Genomic DNA, 23,667 nt, shown 5'->3' with positions numbered 1-23,667 from the left:
TAGATGATTTTACTGTAAGTTTAAATTCTTAGAAGTTCAGGGCGTAACAGCTCAAAGTTAACTTTGATCAGAGCATTATTCACAACATCAAAATGGATGAACTGACTTTGATATGTTTGACCGTAACTTATTAAATCGTCTTCTTGTATGGTGATAAAACTAAGAATTACACTTCTTTCTTTTATGCAAAATACAAAAATGCAATCAGATAAAACTATAATCAGATTTTCATCATATACATATAGGAAAAAAAAGCTGCTCAACACCATATGAAGCCTCTTTGAACTCGTTGAGCCTGCGCTCACTCAACAAAAAGCTTCATATTGTGACTCACAGCTGATATTTTCCAATATCAATATGCATATAACCTTACATATTTACCTCTTTGTAAAGAACATACCTATACTTTCAAAAATGTCCATAATCAAAAATATATCATCAGACCTCGCTCCAGGGGGTGTCACAAAGTGCATGTGACAACCCCTGAAGTTGCCAAAATTTATGCTCAATATAGGGTAGAACTTAAATTTTGATTTATTCATGTATGTTTTTTATACAATAAATGTGTAATCAACTTCCGTTAACTACCTAATCTGAAGTTCAATTTATGTTGGGGTGTGAAAATGAAGTGACAAATCTGTTTTAACTGCTTCATCCTTCAGAAATTTTACACATATACTGGGGATTCATTTTTTTTTTTTCGTGGGTATCAATTTTCGTGGATTGCTGAAAACTTGCATATTCTTGGATATTAGATTTTGTGGATTTGCCATCTCTGTATTCAAAGCCTATTGCAAATCATTATTCGTTCAACTTTTAAATTTGTGGTTCAAATATATCCACAAAACTCACAACAATTGGCATCCAAAGAATAATAATGTATCCACATGTTTGGGCCTTTTATAGCACTGTCACTATACTGTATGTATGGGTTTGGGTACATATGTATTGTGGGTTTGAGTACATATGGCTTATGAGTTTGGGTATAGGTACCTGTTATAGCTTACTTTCACATTGATAATAAGTTGTCTCATTGGCAATCATTATTCCCTATTCTTCCAAGTGACACTATTGTGTAATTATCATGTAATAATTGTCAGTTTTGACAGTTTATAAGGCTATATTTAAAATTAGCCAATGACAAAACTATATATAAATAAAAATAAAGAGGGAGTAGTTTTTTAATTTCTTTACCTACTGTGAAAGTACTTTTATTCGTGGGGTACCAATTTTCTTGGTTTTCGTGGATGACTTTATCCACGAATTTAAGTGTCCAACGAAATAAAATATGTTACTGTTTTCTTTAGGTGACATGTGCATGGCCTAAATAACACCTTCAATGATCTTTAATCTGTTGCTGACTTTATTATGGATCAATTAGTGTTATCACTACGATTTACACATTTACACGATCAATGTTTACTTTGCAATTTCCTAAATCATGTAAATCCAGACTATTTGTAGCCTGGCTTTAATTTTTTTTTTTATTTCTAGAAAAGAAAAATCCACGAATTTAAAAATCCACGAACATGTAAATTTTCCTCAAACCACGAAAATTGATACCCACGAATTAAAGTACTTTCACAGTATATAACTGTAGATGTAATAATTGGGTAGAATTAAACTGACAAACAATGTTTTATAAAAAGTCAAATTTCGTTTTGTACAATCACTTTCAAAATACAACAGCATTTAACCTTTTTTGCATGACTGCTGTGATCCATTCATTCACTGGTTCTTTGAAAAAGATGTATACAGTCGAAGTCAATGAAAGAAAAAGGGTAAAAAAAGTGTTTTAATCATTGACTGATTTCTTATTATCATCCCAGATTATCATTCTGGAGGGTTTGGATGGGGTTAAATGATTAGAGAATAATGCCCTTAAAAAATGAAGATTAGAGAATAATGGGCAAAAAAAATAAAGATTAGAGAAATGTGTGGTCTAAAAATATAATGAATATTGAATGATTAATAAAAGAAAAGGCTAAAAATTAACTGTTAACAGAATTTTCCCTTCTTTTAATTTAAAGAAAATTATCAAAATTATCATTGTAAAAATATGATAAAAGTGAAAACAAACTTGGTAAACCTTTTTTGCTTTTGTGATAACAGACTATAGGATTCAGTCAATGTGAACTGGTTTCCGATACTTCTTCTCGGACTTTTAATTCAGTGGCGGATCCAGAGGGGGGCGTAGCGTACGGGGCGCCGAATGGGACTCTTGTGGTTTTGTACAAAATTCAATTCTGACATAACAAAATCATTTTTGTCTTACAAAACTATGTGCTACAGACTTGTTTTGTGAGAACTTCAATTTTGTGATGACAAAATTCATTTGTGTAGACAAAATTCATATTTGTCATGACAAAAGTCAATTTTGTCTAAAAGGTATGCAAATAGTTTATATTTGCATACACAATTGACTTTTGTTACCTGATATGGAAATTAAAATCACAAGAGTCAATTGTGTGAGGTAAGATTCAATTTTGTGAGACAAAATTAACTTTTGTGAGAAAAAATTAACTGTTGTGAGACAAAATTTTCTGTTGTGAGACAAAATTCAATTTTGTGAGACAAAATTCAATTTTGTGAGACAAAATTCAATTTTGTGAGACAAAATTCAATTTTGTCAATTTTGTTGAGACAAAAGTCAATTTTGTTAATTTTGTTGAGACAAAAGTCAATTTTGTTAATTTTGGTGAGACAAAAGTCAATTTTGTCATTTTTGGTGAGACAAAAATCATTTTTGTCAATTTTGTTGAGACAAAAGTCAATTTTATTAATTTTGTTGAGACAAAAGTCAATTTTGTCAATTTTGTTGAGACAAAAGTCAATTTTGTGACCACAAAATTCGTTTTTGTGATGACAAAATTCAATTTTGTAACAACAAAATTGACTTTTATGAGACAAAATTGACTTTGGTAAGACAAAATTGACTTTGGTTAGACAAAATTGACTTTGGTGAGACAAAATTTACTCTCGTGAGACAAAAATCAATTTTGTCAATTTTGTTGAGACAAAAGTCACTTTTGTCAATTTTGTTGAGACAAAAGTCACTTTTGTCAATTTTGTTGAGACAAAATTCAAGACAAAATTCAATTTTGTCAATTTAACTCGGATTTAAAAAAAAAAATTATTATTCAGACTAGACTTCGTGTCATTTGGTTTCTTTGAAGAGATGTCTCATTGGCAATTACACCACATCTTCTTATATGTAGTCAAAATCACTGGAAAGAACTGATGAGAACTTGGACTTGTTACTTCAAGGAACTAGCACTTTAATCATGCAGAACAATACACATCAACACGTCATTGTTGAGAAACCAATGAAAGCCTTGTTGTTGTTTGAAATCACCGTTCTCATTCTTTTAAAAGAATGTTTTTTACTTTTTTTTTTAAAGATTAAAGAAAACTGGGGGAAAAATTAGAGAATAATGCGTAAAAAATCACTTTTAAAGAATAGACTTATTTTTTGAAGATTAGAGAAAAAAGGGGTGAAAATTAAATGTTTACAGAATAACAGACCCCCCATTCAGACCCTCATTCTGTGGGAGTCTGGCAGGAGATTTTAATTAACTTTGAAATCACCTGCTGTGTTTATTCTGGTCAGCACAGCTTTGTCTTATCAATTCACTTTGGTATTACAATTCTATTTAAAGACTAAACATTATAAACAGAACCACTTATTATGTAATAAACATACAGTTTTAAGATGAAGCTTTAGAAACATTTTGCAGATGGTACTGAATGTATTTGTTTGGCCAAAAGTTGGTAATTTGCTGAAGACAAGTATTATCTTAAGAGTTTCTTTGAATTGTATATTCATTTTATTGCAACTGTCATATCCCTAACAAAATCCATTGTAGAAAGGCCAAGGACATTCACACTCATAACTCAAAAAAATAAACTGTATTCTGTGTCATTTGGTCTCATTGGAAATCATGCCACATCTTCTTTTACATATTGACAATGCCATGACTAAAAAAAAACAAGACAAAAAGTCAAACAAAAGTATACAAAACAACATAGAAAGACATGCATAGACTGAGCAACATGTACCCAACAAAAAACGGGATAATCTCAGGTTTGTTCATAATCAAACAATATAAATATTCAACAGAACCATGTACGTGTTGGTAGAATGTAGGTCAATGTGACCAATATATTAAATTGTGCACCATGTAGAATGGTAGAATGTAGGTCAGTGTAACCAATTAAGGTGTGCCATATTTCATTAGAAGACTGCAATGGTGGAAAGCACTGATAATCAGAATGTAAGTAATTAAAAATACACCAACAGTCAAAGAACTTACACTACTTGAAGGACAGAGGAGCAAACAAAATTGTTAGGCATTGGGTCAAAGAGGGTGGTAAAGGGTTATTTTCATGCAACGTGATCGCTGTTTTTTATTTCACGTTCAACATGTTTTTACTTTTTTATTTCACGTTCAGTCATGCAAGATGGATGCCTCATTCAAAGTGTTCTGCTTATTTAATTTTCAAAGTCTTATTTTGTGTGCTCAGTTTTTTCAAATAAAAATCAAACACTTGGCAGGAATAGTCAAGAAATACTTTTTTAAAAGCCGTAAACCAATCATATCATAAATGTGTATACTAAATCGGGAATATCAAGTAAAACAAAGAGTTAATATATACAAGAAGACAGTGACTCAGTCACAAAAGGTTTGCATAAAAGTATTTATTTTTCATGCAACGTTCATTACAGAAATTATGTCTTATTTCATGTTTTTTTCATGCAAGCACCCCCCCCCCCCCCCCCCCCCCCCACCACCACCACCACCATCACCCTTTACCACCCTCGTTAAACTGTATGTGCCACTTACATGTTTATGTACAAGGCATACAACTTTGCTTTTATCTTTTTGTGGTATTAAACGAAATCTTTGTGGATGCTTAAAATTTCAGAATTTTATGTAGAATGCAATTGGGGTATGCATTAGTGGTTATATTCCTTATCACTGTTTAACTGAATTTCAGTATACAGTAATGTCCAAATATGGATGAAAGTTAAACTGATACCATAATCTAAAACAAAATGAAATTTTAAAATATCAACAAAAGATTTGTATGATTGAGTGAATTTTCAAAATAAGAGTCTTCTAAGGAAAACAAATACTCTATCTTACTAAACATCCAACCAGTATCAACATCAGTATTTCAGGTGTTCATGTATAAACTATAAATCACGTAAAAGGAGTTCCAATTACTGATGGTTGGTACTGATATATATTTTAAACAAAGATTTATAACTGTGAGTGTGGAAAGATTTCGATGAATAGGACATCCCACCCACATGCACATCTGTACATCTATAGGTCTATCAAAGTACCGGTATAACACTTCATTATACAATTGGTACATTTGTAATATGAGATCAACTGCAATGACTGAATGCCCCGTTCTGAACTAGATTAAAATGTCTTACTAAAATCGATGCAACTAAAATTGAGAATGGAAATGGGGAATGTGTCAAAGAGAAAACAACCCGACCATAAAAAAAACAAAACAGCAGAAGGTCAACAACAGGTCTTCAATGTAGCGAGAAATTACCACACCTGGAGGCGTCCTTCAGCTGGCCTCTAAACAAATATATACTAGTTCAGTGATACTGAACACCATACTAAACTCCAAATTGTAGACTGCAGAATACCTATAAAACTATTTGTACAATAGAATCTTCAGAGATTAGCAAAACCAAATATCAACGAAAATACAAGTTTTCCTCAGTCCACAAAAAAAAATACCCATGAAAATTAATGAATCCATAGTATTATTACCTAACTATTTGTATATTAGTACATAACAATGTACCAAGTTTCACATAGCTACAATAACAGTACATTGGAAGTGTGGTGAAGACAAGACAGTTATGGAAGCAGTGATATTGTCCATGATAACAACACATGATTCTGGATAAACTGTTACAAAACCATACTTATTGATTAATAGATTTTTAAAGAAACAGACAGTAGACTGATTCCTGTTTAATTTAAGACTTTCTTTGTAGGGGGTAAAGCTCTGTGATATATCTATCAACACAATAACCTGCTAACTTCATTTTTATAAAACTAAATAGTATAATTAGCAGTGCAACATAGTAATGTTACAGAATGACTATGATCATCAAAAATTCTTAAGTCCTAGAAATAAAGCAATGATTGAAATATCATATTATAAGTTATATGGTTTGTTACTGACCACCTACAAATCCATAGAGGGTTATCAAAATCCATAGGGGTAAGACCAAAGGTTTGGGGTACAATACATAATAATGTGAAAAAGTCAGCCAGAATATCCTGAAGTCACTACATTGACACAAATCTTTGGCTTTTTGTAAGAAGGAAGATAACAACTACAGAGGCAGATCCAGCCATTTATAAAGGTGGTGGTGGTGGTGGTGGTGGGTCCGAACCGAAGAAAACTAGAGGCTCTAAAGAGCCTGTGTCGCTCACCTTGGTCTATGTGCATATTAAACAAAGGACACAAATGGATTCATGACAAAATTGTATTTTGGTGATGGTGATGTGTTTGAAGTTCTTACTTTACTGAACGATTTTGCTTCTTACAATTATATCTATCATGAACTTTGCCCATTAGTAACAGAGAACTATATTTGGTAAAAATTTACATAAATTTACCAAATTAATGAAAATTGTTAAAAATTGACTATAAAGGGCAATAACTCCTTAAGGGGTCAATTGACCATTTAGGTCATGTTGACTTATTTGTAGATCTTACTTTGCTGAACATTATTGCTGTTTACAATTTATCGCTATCTATAATAGTATTCAAGATAACCAAAAACGGCAAAATTTCTTTAAAAATTACCATTTGGAGGGCAGCAACCCAACAACCAGTTGTCCAATTCATCTGAAAAATTCAGGGCAGATAGATATTGACTTGATTAACAATTTAACTTCTTGTCAGATTTGCTCTAGATGCTTTGGTTTCATAGTTATAAGCAAAAAACTGCATTTTACCCCTATGTTCTATTTTTAGCCGTGGCGGCCATCTTGGTTGAATGGCCAGGTCATCGGACACATTTTTCAAACTAGATACCCCAAAGATGATTGTGGCCTAGTAGTTTCAGTGGAGATTTTGTAAAAGATTACTTAGATTTATGAAAAATGGTTAAAGATTGACTATAAAGGGCAATAACTCCTAAAGGGGTCAACTGACCATTTTGGTCATGTTGACTTATTTGTAGATCTTACTTTGCTGAACATTATTGCTGTTTACAATTTATCTCTATCTATAATAATATTCAAGATAATAACCAAAAACAGCAAAATTTCCTCAAAATTACCAATTCAGGGGCAGCAACCCAACAACCGATTGACCGATTCATCTGAAAATTTCAGGGCAGATAGTTCTTGACCTGATAAACATTTTTATCCCATGTCAGATTTCCTCAAAATGCTTTGGTTTTTGAGTTATAAGCCAAAAACTGCATTTTACCCCTATGTTCTATTTTTAGCGGTGGCGGCCATCTTGGTTGGTTGACCAGGTCACGCCACACATTTTTTAAACTAGATACCCCAATGATGATTGTGGCCAAGTTTGGATTAATTTGGCCAAGTAGTTTCAGAGGAGAAGATTTTTGTAAAAGATAACTTTAATTTACGAAAAATGGTTAAAAATTGACTATAAAGGGCAATAACTCCTAAACGGGTCAACTGACCATTTTGGTCATGTTGACTTATTTGTAGATCTTACTTTGCTGAACATTATTGCTGTTTACAGTTTATCTCTAACTATAATAATATTCAAGATAATAACCAAATACAGCAAAATTTCTTCAAAATTACCAATTCAGGGGCAGCAACCCAACAACCTATTGACCGATTCATCTGAAAATTTCAGGGCAGATAGATCTTGACCTGATAAACATTTTTACCCCATGTCAGATTTGCTCTAAATGCTTTGGTTTTTGAGTTATAAGCCAAAAACTGCATTTTACCCCTATGTTCTATTTTTAGCCGTGGCGGCCATCTTGGTTGGTTGACCGGGTCACGCCACACATTTTTTAAACTAGATACCCCAATGATGATTGTGGCCAAGTTTGGTTTGATTTGGCCCAGTAGTTTCAGAGGAGAAGATTTTTGTAAAAGTTAACGACGACGGACGACAACGGACGACGGACGCCAAGTGATGAGAAAAGCTCACTTGGCCCTTCGGGCCAGGTGAGCTAAAAAGGGGGGTTCCAACCATATATATATACCCATTCATGATTGTCCAAAAAACTGATTGAGCAAACTTTGAGTAAAAGCAAGTCTAAATTGGATGGAGAGTTGTCTCATTGGCACTGACATACCACATCTGCTTAGATCTATCACATTATGTTACACTACTTAAACTTACAAGTTTAAGAAACATTGAACAGCAATGAGACAAATTACAAAGCTTTGGCTACAATACAAACTATTATGTTCCTATCTTAAACAAAGATGTAAAAGTTAACATTATAAATGATCAAAGCACTTCTGATCGTGATTTGATTTCAGTATCAACAAATGGATGGTGCAATCAATCTTAATCAAGTTTATTTCAGTCTAATATCAATGTTATCTACAAACTATCTCATATTTTCAGAGGTTATGTCAATTTATAGAAAACCTATTTCTTTAAACTTATGTTAGTTGTAAAGCATTTAAAAATAATCAATTTTAATTCAAAAAAAAACAACATTGACATTGTTGTATAATTTAACATAAATATTTCATAAAAACAAAACAAAACAAGCAACTGTACTTTTAAAATTGAAGATTTAGAGCAAAAATGTTTTATTAGTACAGAATCATATAGATGTACATGTTAATTCCACTTGCACTGAGAATGTCCTTCTAAATACCACTCTCGTGATATGTACAAGATTATCTAAAAAATAATATGTAAAATCCAGCAGTTTCAATCATAATAGAATCAGATGCTTTTAAATTTTGGTGATAATGACTTTGTCCAAACATTTTTGACTTCTGGTTACTGACATGAAATACTGACCAGGAATTAGTTCATAGTTGTTCACTTAAAAATTAAAAGCTTCTTTTTCAGTGGAGGATCCATTGGGAGGGTTCTGGGGGTGGAACCCCCCTTTTTTTGGCCGATCAATGCATTTGAATGGGGACATAGAGTTGGAACCCCCCTTTGTCCTGGGTTTCGGAACACCCCCTTTTAAAATGGCTGGATCAGCCACTGTTTTTGTAATTTTATATTTGGGTGTAAAAGTGTAGACTGATGCATATTTTGTAAGATGTAGTCTGATGCACTACAAGCTAAATCAAAGTACTGAAGTACTGAACATTGTATGAACGCAAGTTCTTGTGGATGGTCAAAAGCACTTGTCACAGAAAAAAATCACATCTCTATACCTGAAACTGAGGTTAAAGTACAGAGATATATTTTTTCTGAGATAGTTGCGTTGATGATGAATAAATCAACAGTCATCATGATGTAAAAATGTGTGCACAAACAACACTTTTACACTCCTGTAACATTACATAAAGAAGCATTTAATTTTTATTATAACATTTATATGATACATTCCATGAAATTATAAGTTATATCAAGATTTTTGAATGTTTTCACATGCATTGATGTGACATATTGTCAAGGGAAGCACATGAAGTCATGAATAATGCAATTAATTGAGAAATAAACATTTAATTTTGTAATGCCTTTTGACTATTCAGTATTGTCAGCCAATCAAAAGAACAGATTCTTATGAAACATTCATGTAATGTAATTATTTGTTATTCATGTTGTTAACTTATAAAAAAGAAGATGTGGTATGATTGCCAATGAGACAACTATCCACAAAAGACCAAAATGACACAAACTTTAACAATTATAGGTCACCATACGGCCTTCAACAATGAGCAAAGCCCATACCGCATATAGTCAGTCAGCTATAAAAGGCCCCGATAAGACAATGTAAAACAATTCAAGCGAGCTTTTGACCTTACAACTAGGGACAAAACTTTTCTAAGTTACATAATTGACAATATACTCTTTTATCTTTTATTTCACAGACCCTTAAAATGAGTTTTCACTATAATCATAGTAAGTCCTTATATATTAAATCTCACTGCCAGCAAAATGACAAAAACATGTCAAAAATTGTAACAATTAAAACATTAACCAAATATTGATTCAAATTTATATTTACAAGAAGACATTAAACTTTATGACTCCTTTCTAAATTAAACAATGGTCAATAATATTTTCTTTAGAAAAGTCTTTACTTAAATAAAATTTTACTAAAAAGATCACAAGGTTGTTTTCTCTCATGTTAACTATGATTTATAATTGACCATGAATGCTAGTTAACTACCTATGAAATTTACAGTTAAGGTTTATAAGTGGATAATTTATTTGTTTGAAATTGAATTAAAACTTCATGCACCAGGAAAACATCACTGAAATATTCATTTGTTCCATGTGAAACTTATAATATAATAGTGTGCCAAATATTTGCCGCTAACCTAAGTTTCTCATTTAAGATCTGTTGATGTAATTCTGAAGTAATGCCATCTACAAATTACTCCATAAAAACTTGTCGACAGATTTGGTAAATTTGGCCATAAAAACTAAGATCTAAAACTTTGTAAAAAATCATTGCTATGCAAAGATTGCCAGTGGCTGATCCAGGGGGAGGGTTCCAGGGGTTTGAACCCCCCTTTTTTTTGGATAAACAATGCATTTGAATGGGGACATTTAGTTGGACCCCCCCTCTTTTGTCCTGGGTTGGGACCCCTCCCCCTTTTAAAATGACTGGATCGGCCCCTGATGGCCATTAAGATACATAGCTCTCAATGAGGTATTCTTTGGCAATTTCCTGAGCATTTCAGATGTGTACATCCACATCCAGGTTTAGTACATTTAATTATGTATAGGAAGATTCTAGTTTATTCAAATCTGTACTGTACAAAGGTGAACAATCTTGTTCTTTTAAAGACAGAAAAATCCATCCAACTTAGTTATGGAACACCTAATGGTTTATTTACTTAGTATTCTACTATTTCATTTATTGCCTCTCACTATATATTTGTCTGAAGTCACATAACCTTTTCCAGTATAACTACATTTGTCATATCTACATATTAATGGATTGAACATATCTTATTGAGTCTTTCCCTTTTTTCTCTGTCACGAATTAAGGTGATACCTAACACTACAGGAAGACAACTCTGTAAAATCAGCTAAACGTTTTAATTATGTTGTATTGTAAAGGGAATAGTAAGCATCTCAATGATCAAAGTTGGTGTTTGTAAAACTGCTATATAACCAGTGTAATTTTTCTGACAAAACTGTTGGTTCAAAGTTTTTGAAATTTTTATATTTTTGTTAAAGGGTCAAAGTAAATACTTTGACAAAATTTTATGAAAATTAAACGAGCCAAATTAATTTTAGTTAACGTGTTGGGTACCACCTTAAGCATATTATTATGTTCTTTCTACAGTAGTCACTGTATAAGGTAAACTTCAAGAGAAATCTGCAGAACTTACAGCAGGTTGAAATTTGTGAATACTTAAGAAAGGGGGTGAAAGATACCAGAGGGACATTCAAACTCATAGATCAAAAATCAACTGACAGAGTCATATGGCTATAAAAGTAAAAGACAAAAAGACAAATAATAGTACACAAGACACAACATAGAAAACTAAAGACAAACCAACATGAACTCCACCAAAAACTTGGCATGATATCAGGTGCTCCAGAGGGGTAAGCAGATCCTGCTCTACATGTGGCACCAGTCGTGTTGCTCATGGTATTACAAACCGGGTAAATAGTCTAATTCGGTGGTCAAATAAGCTTGTGTCTGACATAGTCAAACTTTAGGAAATGACATTTGGAAAGGGCTGCACAAGGAATATACTTTAATTTGTTCAGTTCAATATCAATTTAAAACTGCCTTTAAGTAAGTAGAATCTCATGGCAATTTAGACTGCATGTTGCCCCGTCGTGATATTTGAATTTTCATAGTCTTTGTTGTTGGGTTGCTGTTTCACTGATGTATACTACACAACTCCATGGAACTAATGACACAACTTCAGTTAAAACTAGGCCTTTCTCTGTGTTGCAACAGGAATTTTTGTACAAATGTGACTACCGGCTACCTAGGGTGTACATTAGCATTCACAACAAATTATTTTAACATAAAAATCATAATATAAATTCTTAAAATATATGACTCAAAAGTTTTCCGTGTTGTTCCTGTTTGTTATCTGAATGTATAGAATTCAATTAACTGTTCAATAATTTTATCTAATATTTCCCGTACTTTTAAAGAAATCAAATAAGTGATAGAAACATATTGGTAAACTAAGGACATGACACTTCCTCAAAATTATTCAATTTAACTTGCTTTAAACCTTCGCAGAACAATTGAAAACCGTGACCTATTATTAAAAATCTTTATTGCATAACACGTTTTTAAAGTCAATTGTAATCTCAAAGATCTTATAACAATCTTAGTATATAAATAATAAAAGTCAGTTTATTCGCTCTATAAGTATTTAAGTAGGTATGCAATATTTAATGATATATCAATAACTTTATATATGTTGTTTTTCATTTCCCACATGTTATCTCAAATAATATCAACTTAAAAATCGTTATATAATTCAAATATATCTGTAATCTTGAACACCATACAAACACGTTTTTTCTTAGTACAATGTACATCCTTGAAAGTGTATTATAAGTAATCACCATTTTGATTGTCATTGAATGTTAAATAGAAATTGAATATCATAAAACACAGGCCTGTAGCCAGGAATTTCCAAAGGGGGGTTCGTTTGACTCACAAACTCGACTTTTAACAGTCCCAATTCGAACAGAACATTGACTTTAACAGTGCTTATTTGTTTTCAAGGGGGGGGGGGGGTCATCCAAACCCCGGACCCCCCTGGCTACGGGTATGTAAAACACATAAAAACTCAAAATAATTCTTCAAGCCTGCTGAATTAGTTCGTTTCATTTATTTTTAGCATTGAATAATCCCTGAAACAATTGAATAATCAATCTCTGAAGAGATTTGATTGCTTTCAAAAATAAACTATTCTATTCTTAACATTGGGTATAAATAAAACAAACAAATATTTGTGTATATGCAGCCTTAGAATAGCAAAATAACATTTTTTATCAACATATGAATTCCTTTTTTTCTCTATCTTAATGTTATTAATAAAATCATATTTCATCAGCCTGTTAAATTTGTATGGTACATGAATAAATACAAAAACTTATTGTTATATTTGTAACATATCATTTATTTACATATTTAGAATTATGGCTATTTAAATTTTTTTTAAATTGCACATAGAATTTTTTTCATAACTTCTGTAAAGATTGATCTTTGAAGAACAGAAAATTTATAATTTTGATAATGAGTTAATGTATATAGAAACACTACTAACTAGTGCATAAGGACATATGAGACAGAAAATGTCTTTAAAAAGAGATATTTAACCTGTTTCTTTGCAAATGGTTCCTTAATTTATAATTCTTTTTAAGAAAGTCCATAAGATTTAAGAATAAATGTGATAAAAAGTTTGTGAAATTATATAATTATTCAAATAAAAAGCCATAGGCATTTATATGCTAATAGAAATGTATAAAGAAACAATCTACCACAGCTTTTTCTTCTGATTTCAATATAACATTTCTAAAATAGTGCATAGACTATTGCAAAGAAAAATGGGGTCCAAGTGCTAAAGTAGAGATTGAAAACCTAATTGCTTTTAACTGCTGGAGGTGGTATTTCCCTTTTTGGCGCTAAACTAGTTCGCAGTGAATTCTGAATGCAACAGCATTCAGCAGTTATTCATGTCTTCAAATGCCTAGAATTGTATACCCAGCACACAGGCACTTGTCTCAGAAAAAAATAATCCTATATACCTTAATATTACAATAATATATTAAGGTATATAGGAAATTTTTTTCTGAGACAAGTGCCTGTGACCCAGCAATAGATTTTGGGAGCTTAAATACACAACATGTTAATTTTTTGTTTGCAATACTACATGTACTTTCAAATTTGAAAACAATGCATTAAATTTGGATGCAAAATTATCTGCCCTTGCTACTGTATTACATACCCTTAACCTGCACACTAATATTTATTGTGGACCTTCTCTTTCCAATATAGCAATGCCTTTCACGACTATGAGTAAGAAATACTCATCCAAATATGTTAGAAATACAAAAACAATGCATTAAAAGTTTTTATCAAGTTTGAAGAACATATCCCTAAGGCCTAAGGTACATATACATTAGCATACAAGTATATATTGCTCAATAAATAGATAAAAGGTTATATTTGTATCCTGTTTTATTTATTTTTTTGTTTAATTTGTATTTTTGAAGTTTTAATTTGAGAGTTTAAATCCATTTGTTATATAAAACTTCTAAAGAATTTATACTTGATGTGGTCTATACTGCAACAACACGATATAAAACTGTTTCAAATAAATTATCTGTTCATCTGTTATGAAAAATGTCACCTTTAAAATTCAAAGACTTTCACTGAAAAGTGAATTAAGTATATCATCCTAATGTTTTCAACAATGCATACTTGCTTTAATAATCCAATAAAAACTATTGTAAATTCTATGCAGTCAGTACTTCAAAATATGTTTGATTTTAAAATCCCTCAAAAGATACATGGGGATGTTTTATTGCTTCCCAACCCATGAAACCAAAGGCATTTGAATCATTCGAGACGTACAATAAAACTAAGCCTGTTATATGTGTCTTCTTTACCGGACTTACGCCAAGTTAAATAACAAATAGGCAAAATCAAAACCCTATTGTTAACATCAGCTGAAGAAAAATTCGGAAAACAATTGTTTTGAACTAAAAACTTTACATTTCCAACACAAATCCTGTTCATTATTTTAAAATAGAATATGCATTTTATAAAAATATTTGGGGATTTTGTTTGAAATACATAAATTTCAATAATAGTTTCCTTTGAATTTATCAATGATTTTATTACCGTATAAGTAATGTGTTTTACTTGGGTGTGTGGAGACATAAATTGTACTTAAAGACTTTCAATTATTTTCATATTTCACCCATAGATTAGTAAATATTTACAAGTTAAAATTCTCTCAAAGTACTATCTGTTTGTAAAAGATAGCATCTTTAATTTCAAATCATAAAAAATATTTAAACAACCGTATTTCAACATTTTATCTTGATCTGAATCCTTTGAAAGATGTATCAATAGTGTTTTCTTTAGAAAGATATTTAAAAATACGTCTTGCTTAAATATTTTCTAGGTGACATATTTATATATATTGTGTTTACAAACAAAAATCATCAAATCAATAGGGAAAGAACAAAACAAATTCTTTTCAGTTAATTTTATTTAACAGTACATTAGTTTAATAATACATCACTATAACGACAAATATTTGTGCAGTTTTAATCTTGGAAAAGAACACAGCTAAAGTAACTTTATCAGCTTTGTTCCTACTTTGTAACAATGATTGTTATGTAATAAAGATGAGGGACTATTGTGTTTGGTTTGTGTTTGGAAAACAATAGTCTAGAAAAACTACAAACTATTGTCCAATATGCACCTAGGAACAAACAGTGGCGGATTTAGAAATTAAAAGGGGGGTCAGGGTTGGAGAAAATGTTTATGCTTGATTTAAGTCAATTATTGTTTTAACAGCAAACTAATAACTGCTCTTTAATAATGAGTAAGAAATATTGTTTATGTTATACAGGTATCAGATTATGCTTGATATGTATGTAATAACATAACACCAATCTACCTTCCCCCTCAAAATACTTCCTGTATTTACTGTTAAATCTTGCCATCTGTTATTCGTATAATATATTTGTATAAAAATTATTGATCTGATATAAGATTTTAGATTTCATCAATTGAGGGATTTTTTTTTAGATAAAGTCTATACTATCAATTCTGATCAACTGCTTTAAGACTATCTAAATTCATGGGTAGCCAGGCTTAGGTCAAACTGGTCAATCCTCTGTGGAATGTACAATTCAGTAAATGTTTATAGTGGACATCACAAAAACATTTCATATCTTGTATATGTTCCGGACCATATGAGTATTTGGACCATACACGTATGGTCATGACCATATGTGTATACTCATATGGTCCGACCATATGAGTATAATACTCGTTTGGTTATTAACGGGCCGGACCATATGAGTATTTGGACCATATAGGTATATGTTTTTTCAAATTACATTATAAACGTTTCAATAATACAAAAAGTTTATCTAAAAAAACAGTGATGGTTTAAAACATGACAATTTTTTAATTTTATAATTAAAAAAACTACGTAAAAATTTAATATTGATGCCATAGTTAGTTTTGATCGCTAGTTACATTCGTGCATGTAGGCTTGGATAACATTCACTTCCACGCGGTATCATAGATTTTTTGCATTTGCAAGAAATTTGTGCACGATCTTTTTCATTTACACATTTTGTTTGCGAGTGAAATACAAGCCTTTTTGCAGCTGCGTACAGTGATACCGAGGTCTTTGGCAATTCTGATGTCTATACGGTGTTTTTAAGAAGATCTCAAATATCGTAAAATGACTGAAATACACCATCTTCACAACACCACTTAAATAAACTAATAGTATGCTACTTTCCAGTGACTTCTTATATAACAGTTCATTAAGAAATTTTTGGAATTTAATTTTTTAGTCGACATATTGCCATTTAATCGTAATAACAATTCTGTAACGACCATCGGTTATGGCGATCGGTATAAAATATGTTTACTTTAAATTTGACAATTAAGTAAAATTAAATATGTGAAACTTCATATTTTTATTTAGCTTATCTTTTTATTATAATATAATGATAAATTTACCTATATGATATTGTCTTTTGAATGAACAGTCATACCATATGAAGTGTTTAGAAGTATTAAAAGTAAACTGTAACAGAGTGTTAATTACCCCGACCATACGCGTATGGTCGGACCATATGAGTATATACCCATATGGTCATGACCATACGCGTATGGTCCAAATACTCATATGGTCCGGAACATATATATATATAAGGCAAAATCTAAACCACTATAGATTTTTACTTCAATAAATAGTTAAATTCCAAAAGAAGTACTCAGTTTACATAATAGGTTGGTCTTTGAAGAGGTATATTTGGATATTTCAAGTTTGTTATGTGCAAGTCAAAAGGAGTGATAAATTTTTAATTGAAATTTCAACAGCATAGCCATAATATATAAAACAAAAGTTACATTTTAAATGGGCAAAATAAATTAACCTAAAGTAATATTTGGAAGATGAATCTACTTCAACATTGTTCTGTGAGTATTGCCTAGCAATACATAGTCCCCTCAGACTTTAAAGTCTGTAGGAGACTTGTACCCGCTAGTCCACTAATCTGTGTGATTGAAGACTTCAAAGTCAGAAATTTTAACATATATAACTGGCCTCTCACAAATATTTCTGATCTTACTCCTACAAATAGGGGTTTTACATCCATGAATAATAAAACCTTTAGTTCAACTAATTAACGAAAGCTTAGTAAAGTCTCTAAGACTGATGTCTAGTCAGAAAGCACAGGCGCTTGTCTCAAAATTTCTTTCCTAAATATATACTCTAATTTAAAGGTACATAGGGGAAAAATTCTGAGACAAGTGCCTGTGTCAGAAAGAGCATATCTTTTCTGACAGTTCCAACTAGTTTTTTCTCTCTCAGTCTATTCTCTTCTTGGTTAAATGTACTTACCAATCTGGTATCACCATTGGTTAGGTAAACTACTGCCAGGAAATACTCTTTGCTGTTTTTCTTTGACTTGGATTTCGGAGATTTAAATGTGATTTTGTAATCAGGAATATGAAGATGTGGCACTGCAATGGAGGCTCGTCTCCTGGACATATCTGATTTTGGTCTTTCCTCCTCAGGGGAACTTTTCTGTTCAACTGTAATTGTCTGTTCAACTTGAACAGATGACCTTCTTCTCCATAGTGACAATACGCTGCCATGGTGATGGCTACTTTTTTCAAGTGTACAAGTACTAGTAGTCTCTGTGGCAATCACTGCCACTGAGGCACGTCTTTTGGATTTATGTGATGAAGATGGTTTCACCAGAAGATCATGGTCATCTGCATGCTTTCTCAAGCGGGGATCAATTCCATCAGCAGACGACTTTCTCTTCCATTTTGATGGCAGTGTAAATCCGAGATGTAAAGGACTAAATGAATCAAACGACCATTTTTTCTTGTCTTTACTATGTGGTGTTGGTGGGACAATCTCAGCAACAGAATGCCGTCTTTTATCAGTCATTGTTTTAAATGAGAATTAAGCCCATTTTCTCCATTATGGACATTTAACTATTCTAAACTTTTTCTCAAACTGAAATTGAAAATAGAAATAATTACCGTTATAACTCAAATCTCTATGATGAATGATTGTTTTATTCGTTCTGAAATTTTTGCAATTTTTTTCAAAATTAAACTTGGTTCTAACCTATTTGGAAGGTTTAGTTGTATGGAACACTTTTTTAAATCACAGCTATTAATTTTGCATTTTTGGTCATTGCAGTATAAAGTGCAGAATTTTTTTTCGGAAATTACAGAAATAATGATTCAATTGAAATTATAATATGCATTTTAAGGCTATTGATTGACATTGAATTTTCCAACTCCTCACAGGAATATATGTGAAGACAACAAGTCATTGCTATGATTTTCTATGTTAAATTAGTTTTACTGCAGATATAGTACACAAATCAAGGTATAACTTTATCATGTTTTTCAAAACAAATACTTGCTGATATGTTTGGTGGTATGGTTAAATACCAAAATAACACTCAGATCAAAAATTAAAATAGCAGGTGCATAATTTCATGTCATGTAGAAAAATCAACTTGTGTGGTTGAATTTTATCAATATGTTCTAGGTGTTTATAATTCATAAATTGTGACAAAGACAACAGAAGCATGCCCTATGTTGAATTTCTATATTATTTTTGCAGCATATTATTTCAATATATTCACCAAAGATTAAAAGCAGCACTAGCCCTACCACATTTTAAATCAAATTCTAGGAATAATACAAAGTACCTATACAGACAAAATACAGAAAATGTGATTTTATTCCATCAAATTTTTTTTCTATGTGAAGTGAATATTTAACTTATTTATTGTGGTCATTTTTTGTGTGTCATGCAGTTTTCCTGGTATCCAATAATTATGATAATTCAATAATTTTGTTTGTTTGTGTTGCTAACAGTTTTGTAATTCAATATCAGATTATTTATGATATTAGTATCAAAGGGAATAAATACTCTATTTTCAAAGGAAGAAATATTACAGTATTTGTTCATGATAGAATAAAGTATCTTTAGATATAAGAATAATGTCAATACAACAATTCTTCATCCAAGTCACAATTTGTAAATTAGCAATCCATTACAGACCAAAACCTTAACACGGAGCATTGGCTCACACGGAATAGCAAGCTATAATGGGCCCAAAAATGAAAAATGACTAATGTAAAACCATTCAAACCTGAAAAATACCTTAAGTCGAGTTCATGTCATGCCAATTCTAAAATGCATTTATGTATATAGAATATAGACCAAGGAAAAAAATGCACTCAATTATTTTATTCAAATGAGTGTATAAAGAACAGAAGTTAGCCGCTCCCTAATGATATCTACTGAAGGAGACTGATTTTATTGTGAATGGAAAAATTTAGTGCCTGTATAAAACTGGGAATGGAAATGGGGAATATGTCAAAGAGACAACAACCCGACCAAATAAAAAAATAACAGCAGAAGGTCACCAACAGGTCTTCAATGTAGCGAGAAATTCCTGCACCCAAAGGCGTCCCTCAGCTGGCCCCCAAACAAATATATACTAGTTCAGTAACAATGAACGCCACACTAATTTCCAAATTGTACACAAGAAACTAAAATTAAAATAATACAAGACCAACAAAGGCCAGGGGCTCTATATATGTATGTATCTATAGGTGTATGTTATAGTATGTAAGGACATAGCCTTGTGATGAGCCCCCATAATTGAAGTATATTATTTTTTTGATATGAATGGGAGAGACTATTTTGACTCAACACTGAGTTAGACTGCCCTCAGACACCAATGATATAATATGTGCATAATGTGCCTAGTAAACGAGTAATTTTGATCTTCAGTTATTACAAGGATTTGTATAGTGAGACTATACAAATCCTTGGTTATTTAAACAGTGTCTGATGGAATCTCAACTCAACTTAGATGGTGTGAGATGATACAAGTCCTACGTTCAGATTTATATGTCTAAATACATATATTATATATATGTTTCTGGTTCCAAAGGTAGATCCAGAGGGGGCCTGGGGTGCCCCCCTTTTTGTTGGTAAAATTTGGTAGACTTTATAGGGAATCACTGAAGCCCCTCTTAAAAAGGTTATGATACCTCAACTACTAATAAAAGTGCCTGATCGACTATTTCAATTATGATCACAGGCACTTGTTTTCCATCCATGGTAAGATGTGTCTATAGTGTGATCAGTGACATATCATATGGTGTGATTATGACACCTATATTGAGTATTGTGTTGTGAAAAGGAATTACCAACAATGATCAAACCTGTGAATAGTATCTGTTCTTGTCCAAACCTCAGCTCAAACTAAGTTTGCCTTACCAAACTTTTTACCCGCTTGTCGTTCAGGAAAAGTCTAGAAAAGTACCGAAGATACGATGTAATTTGAAGGGCTTAGGGTAGCAGTCAGCAACCTTTCAAATCAGCGCAATATTATACATAACCCTGCATACAAAATGAAAAACGGTCAATATGTGTGAAAATACAATCCATTATAATAAATCAGTGACAGGTAAAAAAAAGTCGGTTAATATCAAATAAGTTGTTTTGGGAGTATTCGAGCAGACCTTTAATTTTATTTTAAATATTTTTCCATTAAAATTGATGAATAACACTGGTTTTGTTTTGTTTTTTAATCTAAAACACATTTTACGATTATAAAAATAAAAGTCAAAATCCTTCTGATTACGTTCCGAGAGCGCCAAGACTAAGATGGTCTTTAATACCGACTTTTATGTTTTTATATCATTGAGGGTCATCATTTTAATAAACAAAATAACTAAGTGAAGTGTGGGTTACATGATTTTTTTAAGCTTGTGACGAATTGTGCAAAAAACATGAGAAATTTCGAAAAAAAAACTTATATGATATACTTAAAGAAATTAAAAAGTCAAAAATGAGAACTGAACTTGTTAGGTTTTTTTTTTGCTTCTATACAAGAAATTCTGACATTTATCTCAAAATCATGTATAAAATAAGTAATTAAAAAGTTGAAGGAAAAATTTATAAAAAATAATAAATATAATACTAGTCAAGTAAAGATTTAACCGATGTTTTTTTTTACTTCGTTTCGATTAAAAGTATTGCAAATGAATTGTTATCCTCTCTCAAAATTCGCCCTTATATTTAATTACAGTGTCACTTAGTTTTCTGCTTTTTTTTTAACTATTTAAAAGGCGAAAAACACCTTATAGGCGGATCCGGGGGGGGGGGGGGGGGGGGGGGGGGTCTGGGGACAATCAGTGTTTCTCCGGCTTCTCGCATGGTATGACTTGGATTGACTTACATGTATCCTGTGCACGGAAATTGGTCACTGGTGTTGTTTACTTTTCTCTTTACGGTTAACTTGTACATAAATGATATAATAGCTTACTATGTCGCCACAACGGTATGGAATTGATTTACATCGTCATAGTGGGGCCTTTTATAAGCTAACTATGCGGTATGGGCTTTGTTCATTGCTGAAGGCCGTACGGTGACCTACAGTTGTTAATGTCTGTGTCATTTTAGTCTCTTGTGGACAGTTGTCTCGATGGCAATCATACCACATTTTCTTTTTTTAAAACAACGGTATGTGATTTGCTTTATTGTTGAAGGCCGTACTTTATAGCTATAGTTGTTTTGATCTTTTGTTGGTTGTTTCAGTTACGATTATACCATATATCTTATTAATTTTTACATACTATAGTTATGGTTTCATTATGTTTTCTAAGAGTGTTTCAGCAAGTTATGATACTTACAAGATTATTTGACACTTTATGTTGTTAGAATCGTAATGATACAGGCTATTGACGCTATCCGGGATTAATGTTTAGAGACTGTTTTTAATCTTATCTACTGAGAGGGAAATTTTTCACCAGGATCAAATAGTCATACATAATTATCATGTATAAGGAAGAATCAAATTCATATTCTTCATTTCAAATTAATGATGTAACTTAGTCTTCCTTGTATTGAGATAACCCGTTCAAAATCCAGATACCATCGGCATTTCCCTTTCCACCTTTCGATAATAAAAGCATTCTGAAACCAATGGTTACGAACCGGGTTCTCCCGTATTCGCGTGGAGAAGCGGGTGCCAGATCGTAACGCTTGTGGTTCACTAGGACGAAGTTTCATGATCTTGTCTTTGTGTAATTTTGTAATCCATTGTGGTTTTTTTTTCAAGTTAGTCGCAGTGGAACCAAAATGTCAAACGGTATTAAAAGGTTCTTTCCAAAAAAATATCAATTAAAGAAATATTCATAAAACCAAAATGAATAAAAAAAAAATAATCTTCCTTGTATTTACTTCATTACCATTTAAAATTAGGAGATTTTTATGGTTGCCAATGAAACAACTATTCACCAAGGTTCAAATGAAGTGGATGGTTAAGCAGTTATATGAAACCGTTCGACACTCAGCAATGAGAAACCCCCATACCAATAATCCCCCCCCCCCCCCAAAAAAAAAAGAGCCCGACATGACAAATATGTAACACTTCAATTGAGACTAGCAGTAGCTACGACCAACTTAAAATCAAACCAATTCAGTGACGTAAAACAAATATGACAGACATGAACCAACGACAACCACCGAACTACATGCTCCTAACTTGGGACAGACATGTTCTTTTTAATTCAAAATTCTTGAAATTACTTGAGTCTTATATTGTGATGGATTTGATTACTTTGTATCAGGAATATAAAACAACATTTTCACAGATCCCAAATGAGAAGCAATGTTTTAAGTAGAATAAATCTTTCAGTATAAACATTTGTAACATACACTAATCCAATCACATGCATGATAAACTCAATCGCATTTATATCCGAAAATTTGTAGAATAATTTGTGTATTTATTGAAAAAATTGTAAAATTATTTTCATATTCGAATAACTTGTTTGTTGTTGAGCTTAAATGGTTTACTGGTTTTCAAATAATGTAAAATGTCCATAGTATTTAATTTAATTACGTTATGGTCATTTAATGGTTTACCACTGTATAGTATGATATAATACAAAAGTATTGAAATAAAATATGGTTGAAATGGAATACATTTTTTCTATATGTAAAGCTCTCTCGTTCTGTCTCGTTGCGAAAGGAGGGGGAGTTGACGGATGAAATTTTGCATAAAAATTAAAATAGCAAGGTGGTTAATTTATACTCTTTTTATCGACTCTTTGCATCATCTAGTTAATAATCAAACTAACTGTTAAATGACGAAGAAATTTTAAACAAAAAGTTTTTGTACAATATCAAATATCATAGAAATATGTAATTAAATCTTACCTTTACATATGATCAAATCATG

General features: G+C 31.7%; 1 protein-coding gene across 4 annotated transcripts in view; it reads right to left on the bottom strand.

Moving 5' to 3' along the window:
* LOC134688258 (rho GTPase-activating protein 20-like) overlaps positions 1 to 23,667 on the bottom strand; it is a 166,205-nt gene extending 142,538 nt beyond the window's left edge. The window contains exons 1-2 of one of the 4 annotated variants that reach the window (XM_063548772.1): positions 23,646 to 23,667; positions 17,775 to 18,401 (exon numbers count right to left, since the gene is read on the bottom strand). In XM_063548772.1, coding sequence (XP_063404842.1) covers positions 17,775 to 18,332 — 558 coding nt within the window. In that variant the 5' untranslated portion in view covers positions 18,333 to 18,401; positions 23,646 to 23,667. Of the gene's footprint in view, positions 1 to 17,774; positions 18,402 to 20,592; positions 20,615 to 20,641; positions 20,740 to 23,645 lie in introns of those variants that run through there. The other 3 variants (XM_063548775.1, XM_063548773.1, XM_063548774.1) reach the window with 3 other exon arrangements.

This window comes from Mytilus trossulus, chromosome 10, assembly GCF_036588685.1.
Source record: "Mytilus trossulus isolate FHL-02 chromosome 10, PNRI_Mtr1.1.1.hap1, whole genome shotgun sequence".
NCBI classification, from domain to species: domain Eukaryota; kingdom Metazoa; phylum Mollusca; class Bivalvia; order Mytilida; family Mytilidae; genus Mytilus; species Mytilus trossulus.
The sequence above is the reverse complement of the archived record's forward strand: the minus strand, read 5'-3'. Positions and strand labels throughout refer to the sequence as shown.